At 41.8% G+C, this 18,076-nt stretch overlaps 1 protein-coding gene across 1 annotated transcript; it reads left to right on the top strand.

Moving 5' to 3' along the window:
• The first annotated feature begins 4,067 nt into the window (after window positions 1–4,067).
• Window positions 4,068–8,326, top strand: LOC129339496 (vomeronasal type-2 receptor 26-like). Its single transcript, XM_054994075.1, has 4 exons — window positions 4,068–4,499; window positions 5,182–5,409; window positions 6,777–6,903; window positions 7,425–8,326. The coding sequence occupies exons 1-4, from the start codon at window positions 4,068–4,070 to the stop codon at window positions 8,324–8,326; spliced, it is 1,689 nt and encodes a 562-aa protein (XP_054850050.1).
• The last annotated feature ends 9,750 nt before the right edge of the window (window positions 8,327–18,076 follow it).

Raw genomic sequence — 18,076 nt, 5'->3', positions numbered from 1 at the left:
ATTAGGAACAATCTTTCATTTATATTCCTACTGTGAAGCATATGTAACAACTTTGTTTCAGATCTTCTCTAAACCTTCATGAGTTTAGTTGGTAAATGATATTTTAACCACATATTTAGTGTCTAGCACTTCCAGCACTTTTCCAAAATACTCGTCTTATAAATTTAATTGAACCCCTGGAAGTTTCAGATCTTTTACTGATTTTTTTTAAAAGAAAAAAACATGTTACTTCAGAATTTGAAGCATCTTTATATTCTTCCACTAATTTCATGCATCAACGTACATTTGCCATTATTCTTTAAATCCATCTAAACCTACACTGAACCATTCCAACAGAACATTGTAATTTGGAGACATTAACACTTCAGTGCCTCCCAACAATAATATTTTTACTTCAGATCATTCTCTTATCATACTATTTTCTTGCAATATTCCCATGTGTTAATGTTGAAATATTGAAATAATGGGGTCTGCATCCTGTGTCTTTTTGGATTTCTTCATATGATAGACTTCTACTGTTTAAGGTCATAGTTTCAAGAGAACCAAGAGGGGCACATTCACCTGACAAACTCGCAGCTCAGGTAATGAAAGCCAACCCAGGACTAGAGCTATTTCAATAGAAAAACCCAGAGGGAAAAAGACTGAAATGATACAGAATATAATTGATTCATTTTTAGCATTCCCAACTCTAACGAAGTACAATACCAAGAAAGTATCAGTGTACTAAAGGTGAAAATTGGTATTGTAAATATGGAAATAACAGTGTGATGAATTTGAAACCTGTAAAACATCTTTCTGATACTCTCATTCCAGAGTCGTGCCTAAGAATTATCAACATATTGTGGCCTTGGCATTTGCTGTAAAGGAGATCAATGAAAATCCTGAGATCATACCCAATGTAACTTTGGGTTTCCATATCTATGACAGCTATTTCAATGCACAGTGGACCTATCAAGCCACAATGCAACTTACTTCTTCCTCATCAAAGAATTTTGTCCCCAGTTACAAATGTGACAGCCAGAATAATCTGATAGCAGTCATTGGGGGACTGGACTCCCAAATCTCCCAGCATGTGGCAACACTATTGGGGATCTACAAAATTCCACAGGTAAAATGTGTCTTGTGGTGTGGGTAGTGAATACCTTGTTAACATATTACTTATTCTTCTAGAACTGGATATGGATTTTAAGAAAGGAATGACCTCAGTTGAATTGGTAAGACCTTATTATTTGCTGTGAATGTCAAAAGGGGACTGCCAGAAACCCATGTCCAACTCAGGCTTAGGCTGACCTTCCCCTACCCTGAGGTAAAACTTCTCCTCTTTAAGCCTATGAAGCTGTATACAGGGCTGGGAAGCCTCTGGTAGCGTGGTTGATGTTAAGCTTCAACTTTTCTTCTTGTCCCACCCTTATGGAATATTAAAAATGGTTACCCAGCCAAGTCTTAGTAGCGAACAGATCAGGGGTTTGCGCTTTCCTTTAGCAGAAACTGGCTCACAAGGCTTGGGGAGGTTCAAAATGTAACAGAAGGTTTATTTACAGAAGGTTAAAATCAAAAGGCAGGCAGGCAGGCAGATGTTTGAACTGAAGTAACAGAAAGGTTTTTATACAGAAACTTCACTGGTGTGAGGCACTAAACACTTGGTATTTTTGAGAGGTTGGCACAACTTCACAAATGTTTCACTTTTAAAGCACAGACAGAGCATGACTTTCTCTCCTCTCCAGACTTAAGGGTGCTCCACTGAGACAGACCCTTACTAGATACTGGGCAAGCGTTATAGTTATTATGAGCTATAACCCTGTTCCTGGCACTGAAGGGGAGACTCCTTTCTACCACCTACCTTGGCCCACTATAATTCCCAGATCTCTCAAGTCTAAGTAGGAGTTAGTGCTGATTTTTCCCACTTTAGTCCAAAGACTAAAAGTGCTTCACAAACGTTACTTCCTCACACAGAAGATTCTCTAGCTGACCCTTTCTGGTCAAAAGCCAGGCTTCAACTCCCTTTCACTCTCTTGTTTTTTCTCCAGCTCCAACTGATAGCCCCCTCAACATTCCATCCCCAACTGCCATTTCAGGCTATGCACATGGTGGGGGGGGGGGGAGGAAACATGTCAATCATAGCTCACTGACTGGAAATCTCAGCATCTGAAACTGAGTCCATCACAGGGACAAACAAAAATGGTCTTAAAGTTTCATTTATAACTGAGAAAAGGTTGGCAAGGCACCTGGATGTAGTCCCAGTGGTTAACCAAATATTGGATAAGGTAGGAGGTTATCTACAGTACCTCATAGCAGATTATAAGAACATTTCATACAATAATTTAAAAGTATTCAAAATTTCCAGTAGGTTTCATTATTCATTATTCATTTCATTATGCAAATAATTTCTCTGACATGAGTAGTGTGTGGGTTAAAGTGAGTTATAAGACATAGACAGTCTGATCCTAAGCAGAATTATACTGTTGTAAGCTTGTTGACTTCACAGGATGACTCTCTCCTGAGCAGAAAATTCCTTAGGAATTCTCCCTTAAGCAAGCTATTATGCTCTCAGCTACTGTTGTTATGGGAAGGGAACTTTCTTTCTCTGAAATTCACTTTTTTAGGTCCCTTTATTTCTTTTGTTCTTTTTTTAAAAAAGGGGTTATCTTTAATGTCTCTTTGTAGATAAAGCAATGCACTCTTTTGTAACTTCAGCCCTTTAAGTTGTTTTATGGTACACACCATCATGTGATGCTCTAGCTGAAGGACAGGAAGGTTTGGAAAGACACTGCCTGCCTCCAAGCATCTAGAGTGAAATTCTGAAATTCTGCAGAACCTCCCTTCCTGCCCATCCTCTCTTCCAATTGCTCTTTGATCAAAACAGAATTGGTTAGAAACTGACTCCAAATTCCTAAAAAGAGGAAAAGAAAAGGATTGTTGGATTTCAGGGAGAAGTTTGGTAATGAGAAATTAGAAGAATTTCAATTCGCAATGCTCCTCAGAGACTCTAGCATAGGAATAACACATTTTTTTTACCTGATAGAGTTGTTCTAATTAGAGATGGGCATGAACCAAAATACGAACCAAAATTTATGACGAACCAAGCTGGTTCGTGGTTCGCAAACCGGTGGTTCATCAGATCCCATTTCTGACAAACCACCACGAACTTTAGGCTGGTTCGTTTGGTTCATTTTTCTGCTCGTCACTGCAGACAGCCTGGTGTCAATCAGTTTCCTAGGCAACAGGGGATGGACTTCCTGCAGATCTTCTGCTGACCTGGAAGTGACCTTCTGCTGGTCTGGAAGTGACCTTCTGCTGGCCCAGAAGTGATGATTTTCTGACCTGGATGTGACATTTTCACAAACCAAATGAACTGGTTTGCGAACCGGGGGCTAGGTTTGTGAAAGTTCGTGGATCATGGTTTGTGAAATTTGACGAACCACGAACCACATGGTTCATTTCCCCCCCCCCTGGTTTGTGCCCATCTATAGTTCTAATGTGTACTGACATAATATATAGGTTCTTTGAAACCTTGGCAGAAAGTAGAAATGCATTTATTATTCTGTCTTCTTACACTATAATCAATCTGCAGCTCATATATGGCTCTGTCTTCTTACATTTTCTGTCTTTTGTCTTGTTATGCTATAAACAATTTGCAGCTCATATATGGCTCTGCTCCAGTAATGAAGGCTAAAACTTCAGGCTCTTCCATCTACCACATGGTACCTAATGAATCCCTTCAGTATGCAGGGATTCTCTCTTTACTGTTGCATTTCAAGTGGATATGGATTGGGATCTTTATCATGGATGATGAAAATGGGGAAAAAATTGTGCAAACGTTGCTCCCAGTATTTTCCCAGCATGGTATCTGCTTTGCCTTCATAGAAAGAAGTGTTAAATCACATTATGTCACGGAAATTTCTGACATGATTGGACATGGTGCTAAAATTCATGAGAAGATAATGGGCAGTACAGCCAGTGTATTTCTGGTATTTGGAGAATCTTATTCCGTCAATGATTTGAGATGGTTGCCGTATGTCTCAGAAAAAGACACTGTGCGGTGGAATACAAAGGGTAAAATATGGATCATGACATCTCAGATGGAGTTTACTTCTTATGCCTTTCAAAGAACATGGAGTACAGATATCATCCATGGTGCTCTATCCTTCACAGTTCATTCCAAAGACGTTCCAGGATTTCAACAATTTGCTGGAAGCATAAACCCTTCCCACTCAAAAGGAGATGGTTTTATGAGGGATTTCTGGCAGCATGCCTTCATTTGCAGATTCCCAAATTCAGTTCAGCGCCAGGAGACTGATGATATCTGCACTGGGGAGGAGAAGCTGGAGAGCCTTCCAGGATCTTTTTTTGAAATGAGCATGACTAGCCACAGCTACAGCATCTACAATGCTGTCTATGCTGTGGCCCATGCTGTACATGCCATCAAGTCATACCAAAAAAAGCATAGCGCAATGGCAAATGGAGAAAGCCTGGATTTGTCAGGCCAGAAACAATGGCAGGTAAAGTCAGAGGAAGCAAATATGGGACAGCACCATTTCTGTATGAGTGACTTAGCTCAGCTCAGACTAGTAAACCATATGCCCAAAGGTGTATTGTGGCCACATATTCATCTTCCTTTCCCTTTCTCTAGATCATATTTCATTTGGCATGTGTTGTTTTTTCCTCTTTGGAAAAAGGGTCACTTGCACTTATGTAGATTTTGTTCATTTTAACAAATAACAACAACAACAACAACAACAACAACAATAGATTTATATACCACCCTTCAGGGCAACTTAATGCCACACTCAGAGCGGTTTACAGTGTGTTATTATTATCCTCACAACAATCACCCTGAGATGGGTGGGTCTCCAAGGTCACCCAGCTGTCTTCAAGTGGAGAAGTGGCTCTCCAGATTAGAGTCCTGCTGCTCTTAACCACTACTCCAAACTGACTCTCATGTGTTAGACCTCTGTTCTATTTTGTGTGTGTGTGTGTGTTATGTGCCTTCAAGTTGCCTCTGACCTATGGCAGTCCTATGAATGAGAGACCTCCAAAATGTCCTATCCTCTTTTTTATATATGCAACTTTTACAAATCACATCGGGGGAAAATACATAGAGAAAGCTGCCCAAAGTAATACTGTGAGACATTCTGTGACTTAGTTTCAATCTTTTCTAAAATCTTCTCCTTTTCTTTTTAGCTCCATCACTTTCTCAGAGATATCTCATTTAACAGCAGCAATGGGAACCAAGTTTTCTTCAACAGGAACAGGGAGATAGTAGCAGGATTTGACATCATGAACTGGATTATTTCCTCAAACCAAACTTTTCACAGAGTGAAAGTTGGCAGGATAGATCCTCAGGCTTCCCCAGAACAACCATTTGCCATCAATGATGAAGACATAACATGGCCAAGCTGGTTTAACCAGGTAGGGTCCAACAGCATGGACAAGTCTCCCCAAATTCTTCACATGCACTGAACATCTGTCCTGACAGAACAAAGTGATATTAATTAGACAGCACTATAAATAATATACTTACACTGAAAACACAGCAAAGTTCAAGTGATGAAAAGAATGAAGCTTCATAACTTCTGTTCAAATCCTTCTGCAGTTGTATATATAAGTTGATGTTTTGGAATAGGGGATCTAACAGCACCGTCCTATGCAGTTAAACCTTTTTAAGCCCTTAGTCTTCAGTGGACTTAGAAAAGTGTAACTCCGCTTAGGATAGCATTGAAAAACATTGAACTTCTGTCCTGATAGAACAAAGTGATGTTAATATAAATACTATGCTTGCACTGAAAATGGGAAAATCCTGTTTCAGGTAATCCCTTCTTCCTGGCAGTTACAGCATCTCAAGAAAAGTCACAGTCAAGATTCATGCATGCTGGCAGCTTGCACAATGGCAATGGCCAGGAAGAAAGGGATGCCTGAAATGGGATTCCTTGCTAGCTAACCCGTTGCGGTTACACCTGATTGTATTTTCAAATATATTTATTGGTCAGTCACTGGATTTTTGCCATGCAAAATGCTGTATATGAATTTTGATATATAAGCTTGTATAGCTACTGAACATTTGTGGTCAAACCTGATTGTATTTTCAAATATTTATTGGTTAGTCACTTGGTGTTTGCCATGTAAAATGCTGTATATGTATTTTGATTTGTAAGCTTGTATAGCTACTGTAAATTTCTGTCTATTTACTCTGTGGTTACTCAAGGTGACTTTGTGGGGCGTGCAAGCATTGATTTTGCATATTGCAGCTGTAATTCACTCCCACAGGGCACTTGTTAGCAATTTGTGCCAGCTTTTGACCACTTAGAGTTTATTTTATATTCTATTAACTTTCTTATAAAGTAACTTTTGCATTATTTCTTTGGAATTGTTATTCATTCTGCCTTAGTTGGTCACGGCTATTGCTTCTTTCCATTGTACACAGAGGCTGCTTCCACACACGTTGGATAATCCACTTTCAACACTCTTTAGTGAACATTTGAAACTGATTTTCCATGTGTGGAACAAAAAATCCACTTCCAAAGGATTGTGAAAGTGCATTGAAAGTGCATTATTCAACGTGTGTGGAAATGGCCAGAGTTACACCTTTCTAAGCCCATAGCCTTCAATGGTCTTAGAAAGGTGTAACTCTGCTTAGGATACCATTGAAATACATTTTTAAATTCTCTCCTTAATATTATGAATAATGATTATATGATGGTGATGTGAGAACATTAAAGATTTTAATTAATTAATCTCAATGTAATTATATGTGTCCTCCTCTCCCATTTGTGGATTAGACACAACCTGTTTCTGTATGTACGGAGAGCTGTCAGCCTGGATACAGCAAGAAAGTGAAAGAAGGGAAGACATTTTGCTGCTATGATTGTACCCCATGTCCTAAAGGGAAGATTTCAGACCTGAAGGGTAAGAATAATGGTGTACAAGGTTATCAACCCTATAGATTTAAAATCACATCCACGGTTAGCTTTGTTTAGGGTTTGAAACATGATTGCAAAATTCAGTAAAGATGGGCTGGGAAGAATCTGGTGAGGAGAGAAGATCCTGATATGTATGGGCCTTTGTGTGAATTAACATATTCAACAGCCAGAACTGAAGGAGGTGAATGAGCCAAAACCACCATTTGACTTTTCAAAAATTTCATCTTGTCACTGTGACTAGTTTTGGTCCACTCCATTTTTATTCATTCTTTTGTGAAGTTGACTACTGCTACAGGGTTTACTTGGACTTTTCTTTGACGGCTACTGTGATTCTCCAATCTATATAGAAGTTGGTTGCTTATTGCTTGATAATCGTGGGTTACTAGAACCTCCATTTAAAGAGGGCTCTGTGATCTCAACTGGCTGAACCATTTTTCCTATGCCCCTACAATGATTTATGACCTCTTTAACATTTTGGTTTAAACCACTCTTTTTTTCCTTTTCCAGACCTGAATGACTGCAGTAAATGCCCAGATGAGAAGTATCCAAATGAAAACCAGGATTTGTGTATTCCCAAGGATACAAGTTTCTTGTCCTATGAAGAACCTTTGGGGATCACTTTAGCCTTTTTTGCTCTTTCCTTTTCTTTGATTACGTTGCTGATACTGGGTACTTTTCTGAAGCACCACAACACTCCCATTGTCAGAGCCAACAACCGGAGCCTCACCTACACTCTGCTCATCTTCCTCCTGCTGTCCTTCCTTTGTGCTTTGCTGTTTATTGGCTCTCCTGGGAAGGTCCTATGTCTACTCCGACAAACTGCCTTTGGCATTAACTTCTCAGTGGCTATTTCTTCTGTGCTGGCAAAAACCATCACTGTGGTTCTGGCTTTCATGGCCACCAAGCCAGGATCCAGCATGAGGAAGTGGGTGGGGAAAAGACCGGCCAATGCCATTGTTCTTTCTTGCTCCCTTTTCCAAGCAAGCTTCTGTGCTGTGTGGCTGGTAACATACCCCCCATTCCCAGATGTTGACATGCATTCAATGGCTGAACAAATTGTATTGGAGTGTAATGAGGGGTCCGTGATTATGTTTTACAGTGTCTTAGGCTACATGGGCTTCTTAGCCGTTGTCAGCTTCACGGTGGCTTTCTTTGCCCGGAAGTTGCCTGACACATTCAATGAAGCCAAATTGATCACTTTCAGCATGTTGGTGTTTTGCAGTGTTTGGTTATCCTTTGTTCCAGCCTATTTGAGTACTAAAGGGAAATATATGGTGGCTGTGGAGATCTTCTGTATCTTAGCCTCTAGTGCTGGGCTGCTGGGTTGCATCTTTTTCCCCAAGTACTACATAATTTTGCTACGGCCTGAACTGAATGTCAGGGAACAGCTAGTAAGGTGGAAGGTTTAAGCATGTAACTAAGGGTGAAGTATGTAACTCTTTGTTGTATGCTGCAATCCAGAGATATATTTGCATGGCCAAGTATTTTTGTGATAAAAATAAGAAGTTGTACAGTGGCATCTTAAAGGTTATTCCAGCATATGCTTTCATGAGAAAGAGCTCGCATCATCAGATGTACTGCAGTGTGCATCCATTAAGATGATGCTTTTATATTCACAAAAGAGTGGTGGTAGCGGGATGTTACAAAGAGAGGTCTAAACTGGTAATGCCTGGTCTCCACACACATGAATTGTATAGCTTTGTCTAGCAATCACTCTTTCTGGCTTAGGGTAGATATTGCAAAACAACAGTTTCTCTTATTCTAAGCGACCTGGAAACAAATCATCCCTTAACTGCCATGACTAAGGGGATGGCAGGGTGTTCAAAGGGCAGCAAGACTATAAGCTAAACAAGTTATTATTGGATTTATTTATTTATCACATCATCAAAAAACCCCACCCACAGCAAACAGAAATAAAGCCTAAACTATTTAAATGTATCCCATTATGTCCTATTTTTAAAGCAATATAGTTTCCTATTGTAGGTGAAAGAAAGTGCTTCTGTCATTTAAATAATAGATCTTTCAGCCTATGACATTGTTGGCAGAATGTCTTTGCAGCACTCAGGCCACTGCACTGATTAAAGGGGTAAAAAAACCCTTTATTATTAGAATTGACATTTCTGTCTATCTAGAGCTTGCTGCTGACCTCTACAGGATCTTGTCTTCTTCTTTGTATACTAGACATTGCTATATTCCAGCAGACACAAAATGACACCATTCAATGAAAATTACCAGCTATATAATTTAAGCTATATTTCCCCAGACTTTATGAATAGGCATAACATGCCAGGCATAACATGAGCGGATCCTGGAGGTTGGGGAGTATGGTGGTGAAGGAGCAGTTCTTCTCAATCTACACTAGGGGCCAAGCTACACATGATGAATGACACTTGAACGGCAAGTGGATTGAGTGGAGGGCAAGTGAACAGGGAGAAATACACTTGCCGTTCAAGTGTCATTCGTCATGTGTAGCTTGGCCCTAGGTGGCAGCAATACCCTTTGGAGCTTTGAGTCATGGTGAAATGGCTAGAAACCATTAAAATATATTCGAAATAAATATTTATTATACAGTGTACATATTAATAAAATTAAATACAAAGGGCCTGAATGTCAGGCTACATAGGAAAGCTTTAGATAAGCAGTAACATTCTCCAAATACAGTTGATAAACACGTCAAATGACTAACACAAGGCCATATGCATGTCAGCCCAAGGGACTTCCTCAGTGGTCAATAATACACACTTCTGCAATAAACAAACCCACACATCCAAAACCCAATATGTATGAATTCTGCCCTGGTGTTATCTCATATATTGTGTGGTATGATATAAATTATTACAGCAGGCCATGGATCCCTTCTTATGGTAATTGCACTCACACAAAGCTCTTCATTGGTGTTATATTCTGGTATTAAGTTGACAATATTTCTTGATGTGTGTATCATCAATCTATAATTGAAGTCAAATGGCCAATACAGATTGGTCTTTTGTTGGTCATTTGATATGTTTATCCATTGTATTCGGAGAACGTTACAGCTTATCTAAAGGTTTGCGTAACCTGACATTCAGACCTTTTGTTTTTAATTTTATTACTGTGTACACAGCATATTAATAAATATTTATTTTGAATATATTTTAGCTTAACCCTTGTAATATCTACAGTATATTTCAGGTTGAGTTGTGGGGTTCCCCCTTCTTTTCTTTGTTTGAGATGGCTAGTAACACCAGTAGCCCTTTTTCAGATAGGTTAGCTCACACTAAGGCAATGAGGGAGAGCTGATAAATCCATTGGTTAGGTGAAATATAACCAAGCTGTTATATAAATATAAATATTAAACATAAATATAACCAAGCTTTTCTGTATTGTGTCGTCATTTCAGGGGTGGGCAGCCAGAGATCCAAATCACTGTGGCGCAGCTGCTGCCTTTTCTAAACCTTTCTTCTTTTCCTTCTAAACCTTTCCTTCTTTTCCATCACTTCCTGAGAGGGGTTGCCTTTAACAACAGCTCTGGGGACCAAATTTCGTTCAACAAGAATGGGCAGTTGGTAGCTGGCTATGACATTAGGAACCGGGTTTTTGCCTCAAACCAATCCTTTCAGAGGGTGAAGGTTGGGAGAATGGGTCTCCAGGCTGCTCTAAAACAAGCATTCGCCATCAGCGAGGCAGAGATAACATGGCTGAGCTGGTTCAACCAAGTAGTTTGAACCAGCTTGGCTGGTTTGAGATGCCTTTTAGCCATAGATGAGCAATGAGTCTCAGATGGGGTGGGGGTGTGGAAAATTTGACTGGACAACAGCAAACAGTATCCTTGCGATACAGCTATTTACTAATAGATCTCTTTCTGTAAACATAAACACTCCTGGATAACAAAATAAATGTTCAGTAATCTGGTTTTGGTGCTGGTGTGCTTGTTTGCATGAGTTAATATAACATAATATGCTGAGGGTATAAAAATACCCACATGAGAAATGATAAATATTTTCCTTCACAGCTGTTGCCAATTTTCTAATATCTAGGCTTCAAAGCATTTCCTCTCTTGTTTCAAATATAAAATAAGAATACCTTTATAAAGTATACCGAACTGGTATGTTACTTGCTATGGAAAGGGGGTGGGTGGGAATCTACTCAGAAGATACATTCTCCTTCATGTGAAAGTGCATATTTACGCTCATGATTTTGTGACACACACTGTCTTCTGCAACCACAAACATAGATTTGGGGGAAGTGGCGGGTGACATCCAAATATCCTAAGATACAGTGAAGCTTTGCTATCAATTTGCCTCAAAATGTGTGTAAGTTTTTTCACACGTCTTTAACTGGGACCTCTACCTGTGCTCATTCCACTCTCCAACCCTAAAGCTCCCAGCGCTCGCCATATATGATGGTAGTTAGAATACTGAATGAGCAGTTTTGCCTCTTGCCAACAGAGCTGTAGCAATACTGGGGGAAACAACAGCAAGAGCAATGATCCCTTTTTGCAGACAGTTCCCAAAATTAGATTCATAACAAAAGTATTAACCCACCATGGGCTAATGTTCCAAAATGGGAAACAAAGAGGCTTACATTGTTCTTCTGTACTCTGTTTTATACTAACAACAACCCTGTGACATTGGTCTGGCTGAGAGGGTATGATTGGGCCAAAGTCATCCAGCAACCTTCCTTGGCAGAGTGGATCCCCTTGAACCTCATCTAGCATTCTAACCACTACACCACACAGGCTCTGATAGGTCAGGGTTCAACCTCTTTTGTTTTGTTAGAGTGGGGATTTTATTTCACCCTTCTTATCTGACCTGACTGCTGGCTTCCATTGCAAATGCTAAAGGTTTGTTTTGGAGAAAATCTATTCCAGGGTGGTGTGATGCCCATTTTAGACATTGGAAGTCTCATTATCATCCTGAAGCCAGTCCCCTATTTTTAAAGCTGCTAGCTTTATTTTCTGATGAGTTATGCCTGCCACAGATAGCTGCAGCTTTCAAGGCAAAAAACAGGTATGTGTGTGTGTGTCTGCAGATGGCAGGGGCCAGGATGTTCTGATTTCCTTCATGTTTAGCACTGCAACTCCCACAATCACCCAGAAGCCAGTTGAAATTCTGAGGCAGGAACCTTTACTTTTGGATGAGTTATGCCTGCTACTGACAACCTTAGCCTCCAGTGGAAATACTGCTTTTTCGTGTGTGTGCCTAGGTGTGTGTTGTGGAGATAACCAGTGTTTCTGGCAATTACATGGGACAGGATTTGGCATTGCATCTCCTGTCCCATGTAATTGTTCAGGACAAGGAGTGAACAATTTTGAGGGTCCTAGCTTTATTTTTGGATGTCTCATGTCTGCCCAGGCACACTTAACTTTCATAGCAAATAGCATTGTGGGGCTTCTGCAGCTAACCCAGGCCAGGATCTCCTTATACCCTTCATTTTTGTTATGGCATCACCCGTCATCCTAATTGGAAGTCCAAATTTCATATTCTTAGGCTTATTTTCGGAGGACGTATGCCTTTCAAAGGAAGAAATGACTTTCAATACAAAAAACACTGGGGGTGGTGGTCCTAGTGATTATATGGGCCAGGATGTTCTAATTCCCCTCAAGTTTGTTAATGCAACTGCCATGGCCACCCTGAAACCTGTGGCCAATTTTGAGACTCCTAGATTCATTTTCTGAGGTGTTATGCATGCCACAGATGGACAAATGGATCCTTTAATTTACACAGATAACTTTAACATTCCAGATAATCAGTCTGAAAATAATTTTTCTCACATGCCACTTTCTAGATTAGGTGCTGCCTATTTCTGTATGTAGTCAGAGTTGCCATCTTGGCTACAGCAAGCAAGTGAAGAAGGGAGAGGAATTTTGTTGCTATGACTGCATCTCATGCCCAGAAGGGAAGGTTTCAGAACAGAAGGGTAAGAAACATGTACACACTCAGCAGTCAGGTTGACGGTGTTCCATGCGAACATGCTTTTAAAAACAAAAACATACGGTGATTAAATAGGTTCACATTTTGAACACTGTTCGCAAGGGTGGGGACTGGGAGATAAAGGCTTAGAGGAAGCAGCTGAGGAGGACATAATCTGATGTGTATATGGATTCCCTGTCTCAAAGGAATAATGATGGAAAGTTCTGATGAGAAATGAAGACATCTTTCTGTGTTTGGGGCTGAGTTGCTCATTTTATTGTTCCTTGATCTTCAGTGAGTATTCCCAGAAGGAAAAGAAGGCCACCAACTTTCATTTTATGTCATGAATGACACTTACGTAATGCACTGGGAAGTCTAGAGGCTTCACTTTACCTCCAATTGTCCAATGAAGCTCTAATCCTTCCAGACCTTACAACTCCAGAGACCATTTAGCAGCATAAAGAGCTGTAATTCTTATCACAATCTCCCTGCCAGATTTCTGAATATCAGAAGATTTAAGGTGAAAATATTCTGACACATCATAAGAAATGGGTACAATGTGTTTGTATGTTTCCCCTCATATCTTGATTGTAACCTGAATGTTTTCTTTTTTTCAGACAAATGCCCAGATGAAAAATTTCCAAGCAAAACCCAGGATGTATGTGTTCCCAAAGATCTCTTCCTTGTCTTACGAAGAACCCTTGGGACACAGCTTAGCCTTTTATGCTCTGTCTCTCTCTTTTATCACAGCTCTGGTGTTGGGAACATTTATAAATTACTGGAACACTCCCATTGTCAACGCAAACAACCGGAGCCTCACCTACACTCTCATCATCTCCCTTCTGCTCTGCTCCCTTTGTGCCCTGCTGTTCATTGGCCAGCCTGAGGTGGGGACATGCCTCCTCCGTCAAACTGCCTTTGGCATCATCTTTTCAGTGGCCATTTCGTGCATACTGGCAAAGACCATCACTGTGGTCCTGGCTTTCATGGCTACCAAACCAGGAAGCAGGATGAGGAAATGGATGGGGAAACGACTGGCCAACTCCATCGTTCTTTCCTACTCCCTTGTCCAAGGAGGAATTTGTGCTCTGTGGCTAGCAATGTCTCCTCCATTCCCAGATGTTGACATGCACTCAGTCACTGAAGAACTTATATTGGAATGTAATGAAAGATACATGGTTCTGTTTTACTGTGTGTTGGGATATATGGGGTTCTGGCCGTAGTTAGCTTCATCGTAGCCTTGCTAGCTAGGAAGCTGCCTGATACTTTCAATGAAGCCAAGTTTATCACTTTCAGCATGTTGATCTTTTGCAGTGTGTAGTTGTCCTTTGTTCCAACCTACTTGAGCACAAGGGGAAAATATATGGTAGCTGTGGAGATTTTCTCCATCTTAACTTCCAATGCTGGTTTGCTTAGTTTAATATTTTCCCCTAAATGCTATATCATTTGGTTGAGGCCCAAGTTAAATAACAGAGAAGGATTAATTAGGGGGGGGGGGGGGATGAAAGCACATAAGTATCATTTGTTCTCTTCAGTAGTACAGAGATACCTTTGCTCACATTCGATTGTCTCTGAGTTTTCTTCTCAGTAGTTCCCCAGTAAAAACCATCAATATAGTTTCATCCCTCTCTTCGAACCAGTGTGAGGAAGGAGGTGAGGAAATTTTGGCCATTGTTCTTTGCATCTCTCTTATTCAGCCGTGTTCTCTGGTTTGCAGTATCTCACCCATTCCAAGATATTGACATCTATTCAATGTCTAAAATTATACTAAAGTGTAACGAGGATTGGGTGACTACATTTTACAGTGCCTTCGGTACAAGTTAGGTTGAAGAAGAAATGACATCTGACTCCAAGTGGGTGTAGTTAGTGCAACGGCAGCCACACAGAATCTATTCACCCCAGGAATCTATTTTGTGATCTATTTCAGATAACAAAAACTGTGTGGGAGGGCAGGTGGAAGCCTCTCTTATTCAAGTCCTGCCGCTGAACTCAACTGAGCCCCAGTGTGCTCTGTAATGTGAGTTCAGAATCAAATGAAAACAGCTGGGTCAAGGTGTTATCTTGACATCAGATATGATGTCTAGTAATTCCTTTGGCAAAATGGGCCTCCTGGCCATTGTTTGCATTCCGCCCCCCCCCCCCCCCCGGTGATTTCTGGGCAAGTTCAGCAAAGTTGGTCTTCTATTCTGTTTGGTTGTACTCTGGTCCAACCTACTTGAGTGCTAGAGGAAACACATGGTGGCCCTGGAGATCTTTTCTAGATTTTCTTCCAGTGCTGGGCTACTGGGATGCAGTGTTTCCCTATGCGTCACTTGTGTTGCATCATCCCTACATTCAGACACCTTTGTCAAGAAAAATCTGTGCTGTTCATGAAATATCTATTTTGAACTTCTGTTTGTCCCTTCAAAAATAGCTTTCATATCTCCGTGAAAGTGGACACACATTGTGGATGCAATTGATGGCCGGAATATGAAAAACTGTCTGTATATATACCTCTCCAGATAAAGAGAGGGCTCAGAGATCACCCACTTTCTCTTCAATGGTGACAAGCCTTCTGGATTTAGAGCAGAGGCAAAAGTCTGTGTTGTAAATCAGAGGGAATTGCTGAGAGACTGGGTTTACAGCCTGCTCCTTGACGGAACTCAAGTCTGACCACTCTTTTAACTTTCTGAGGAACTATCTACTAACATCTGTTATGGTGGACTCAGGGCTTTTTTTCTGGTAAAAGAGGTGGTGAAACTCAGTGGGTTGCCAGCACAGGGGGCAACTCTTGGAGGGAGGTAGCACCCCTGGAACCACATGCATGTGCACAAAGTGCGCGCATGCTCCCAGGACCACACAGTGATGTCATTTTGGGTCAGCTGGAACAAGGGGGAAGTTTTTAAAAGTTTAAATCGCTCTCAGCGAAGCAGCGCAGAGGGCAATCTAAACTCCCCTCTGTTTGGAGAGCATGGGCTGGGGCCACCAGCCATGTGACCATTTTCAAGAGGTGCCGGAACTCCATTCCACCACATTCCTGCTGGGAAAAAAGCCCTGAGTGGACTTGTAATAAAGCCAAAAAATGTTGGAAACAAATACACGCAATTATCCAGAAGGTTTTAAAGACTAATATACAAATGAAATGGGAGGGTTTTTGTTGAAACTAATAGACAAACAGAAGTTACTCATGGAACATGTTTTTTGTATATGACAACAACAGCGAGAATGTTATATGTTAAAAAATAGAAATCTATAATATTACCTACAACAGAAGAATGGCTGGAGAAGATGATGGACTATGCTGAGATGCCTAAACTTACATCTTTGATTAGGAAACAAAAATGAATTGATGATTTGTGCATTTGAAGATGACCCAAGCTGAAAAAATATGTTTTAGAGGGAAGAGAGATATAGTCACTTAGGGTTAATTTGGGGTTAATGTATATTATTGATGGTAAAGGTATATTTGGAGTTAGGTAATATGTAATATGTATACATCTTTTCACAGGGAAAATTGGTACTTATTCCTAATTTCTATTACTGTTTCTTTTTTTGGCTCAGTGTTTTTCTTTTTCTTTTCCTCCTTGATGTTTTTATTAACCTGGAAAAACTTTTCAATGAAATTCTTTTAAAAAGATTATAGCTTTAGTTTGTTGAAATTTATGGTTCCAAATTTACATATTAATCATTGCCACTTAGTTAAAGGAGTCATAATCAGAAGAACATTTTACACCAACAGCCCAATCCAAAGTGCTGGTCTGGCACAGCTTGTTTGCTTCCTAAGCACTTTGGCAGGAGAGCTATGCTGGTGCCCAAACCCAGGAATGTCTGGTGCAGATGCCACCGTGAACACGTGCCCCACTGTTCCCCCAATGACCCCACCTGCACCCGTCAATGGCTGGGCTGCCCCCATGATAGGCATACAAGTGGCAAGCAATGGCGCAGCTAATGGGTGAGCTGTGATTCCTGCAGCCCATAAACACCTCCCTCTTCCTGATGGAGCTAGCAGCTGGGGACTAGGCACCACCACGAACTTTGTGGCAACTGCATAGTGGTGCTCTGTTGAGGTTGGGTGCCCAGATGAGCTGCTGATGGGGTACATGGCCCAGGGCCTGGAAGTTGCATGCCTTTCTGTGGCAGGCCTGAGGCAAGCACCCCCCAGAGGAGTGTACACTGGTGGGGCAGTCCTGCCCCTGTTTATGTGGTTGGCCAGTGGCTGTGACTCCCTTCTGGGGTCAGAGTCAGAGGGGTGGCCCAGTGTGGGGCAGAGCTGGTGAGATGCCCCAATGACAGGGCACATTCCAGTAGCCCTAGCAATGCTGTCAGAACTTGCCCATTGGGGGGGTGGCTGCCAGTGCCACAGCCATCCAGTGCAGGTACCCTGCTCCACTGCCAGTCATGCCCACTCCTTGGGACATGGTGTGAGATGGGGTTCCCACCCAGGGAACATCCCATTGAGTAGTACCCAGGGGCATTGACGGGGACAGCACCCACCAGCAGGTGAGTAAGCATACTCGGAGGCACTGGGTGTCCAAAAGAAACTTTATTCATCCATAGGGAGCATACATGTTATCCAGACAACTGTTGGCACAGGGCAGGGGACATCCGCACCATATGCTGGTCAGGCTGCAGGCCCCATGCCTGCACCCCTAGCATAACTTCCTCATCCTCTCCACCCCCATCCAAGTCTGAGGGTAGCTTGTCTACCTCATCTGGCCTGCCAGGCTGTGGATCAATGGCCCCACGTCCCCCTCAGAGGATGTGGAGTCTGCCGTGGAGCAGGGACCCCACTAGCCACTGTATACATGGACTGGCCAAGGCCAAGCATCTGGATGAATGCCATTCCAGCTGTTGTGGCCTGGAATGTCTATGTCATGGCCCATAGTTCTGACAGCACCTCTGCGAAGAACACCACCATGCAGGCTCCTGCGGAAAAGGAGGCAAATGAGCATGGGAGCCATCTGCCAATGGGTCCCATTGCCACCCGACTGGACCCCCTATCACCTGGCAGTTCTGGGCCCTCAAGATCCTCACATGCATCTCCCTGCTCCAGCTGCCCGTGGTTGTCCCCCTTGGTGAGGAGAGGGATGGGTTCTGTGGCAGGGTGGCTTCTCAGATAGCATTTGCCCCTCTGTTGCTGCCTGAATCAGGGATGTGGCTGTGTCAACAACTGCCAGTTCCAAAACCTGGCCCCAGAGGCCCTTTACCCTGGAGTCTGCACCACCAGCCCCAGCCCTGGATTTACCAGCAAGGCTCCTCCATGATGGCTGAGGGGTTGACCACCAGAAT

The sequence above is a fragment of the Eublepharis macularius genome, chromosome 12 (assembly GCF_028583425.1).
Source record: "Eublepharis macularius isolate TG4126 chromosome 12, MPM_Emac_v1.0, whole genome shotgun sequence".
Taxonomy (NCBI): domain Eukaryota; kingdom Metazoa; phylum Chordata; class Lepidosauria; order Squamata; family Eublepharidae; genus Eublepharis; species Eublepharis macularius.
The sequence above is the reverse complement of the archived record's forward strand: the minus strand, read 5'-3'. Positions and strand labels throughout refer to the sequence as shown.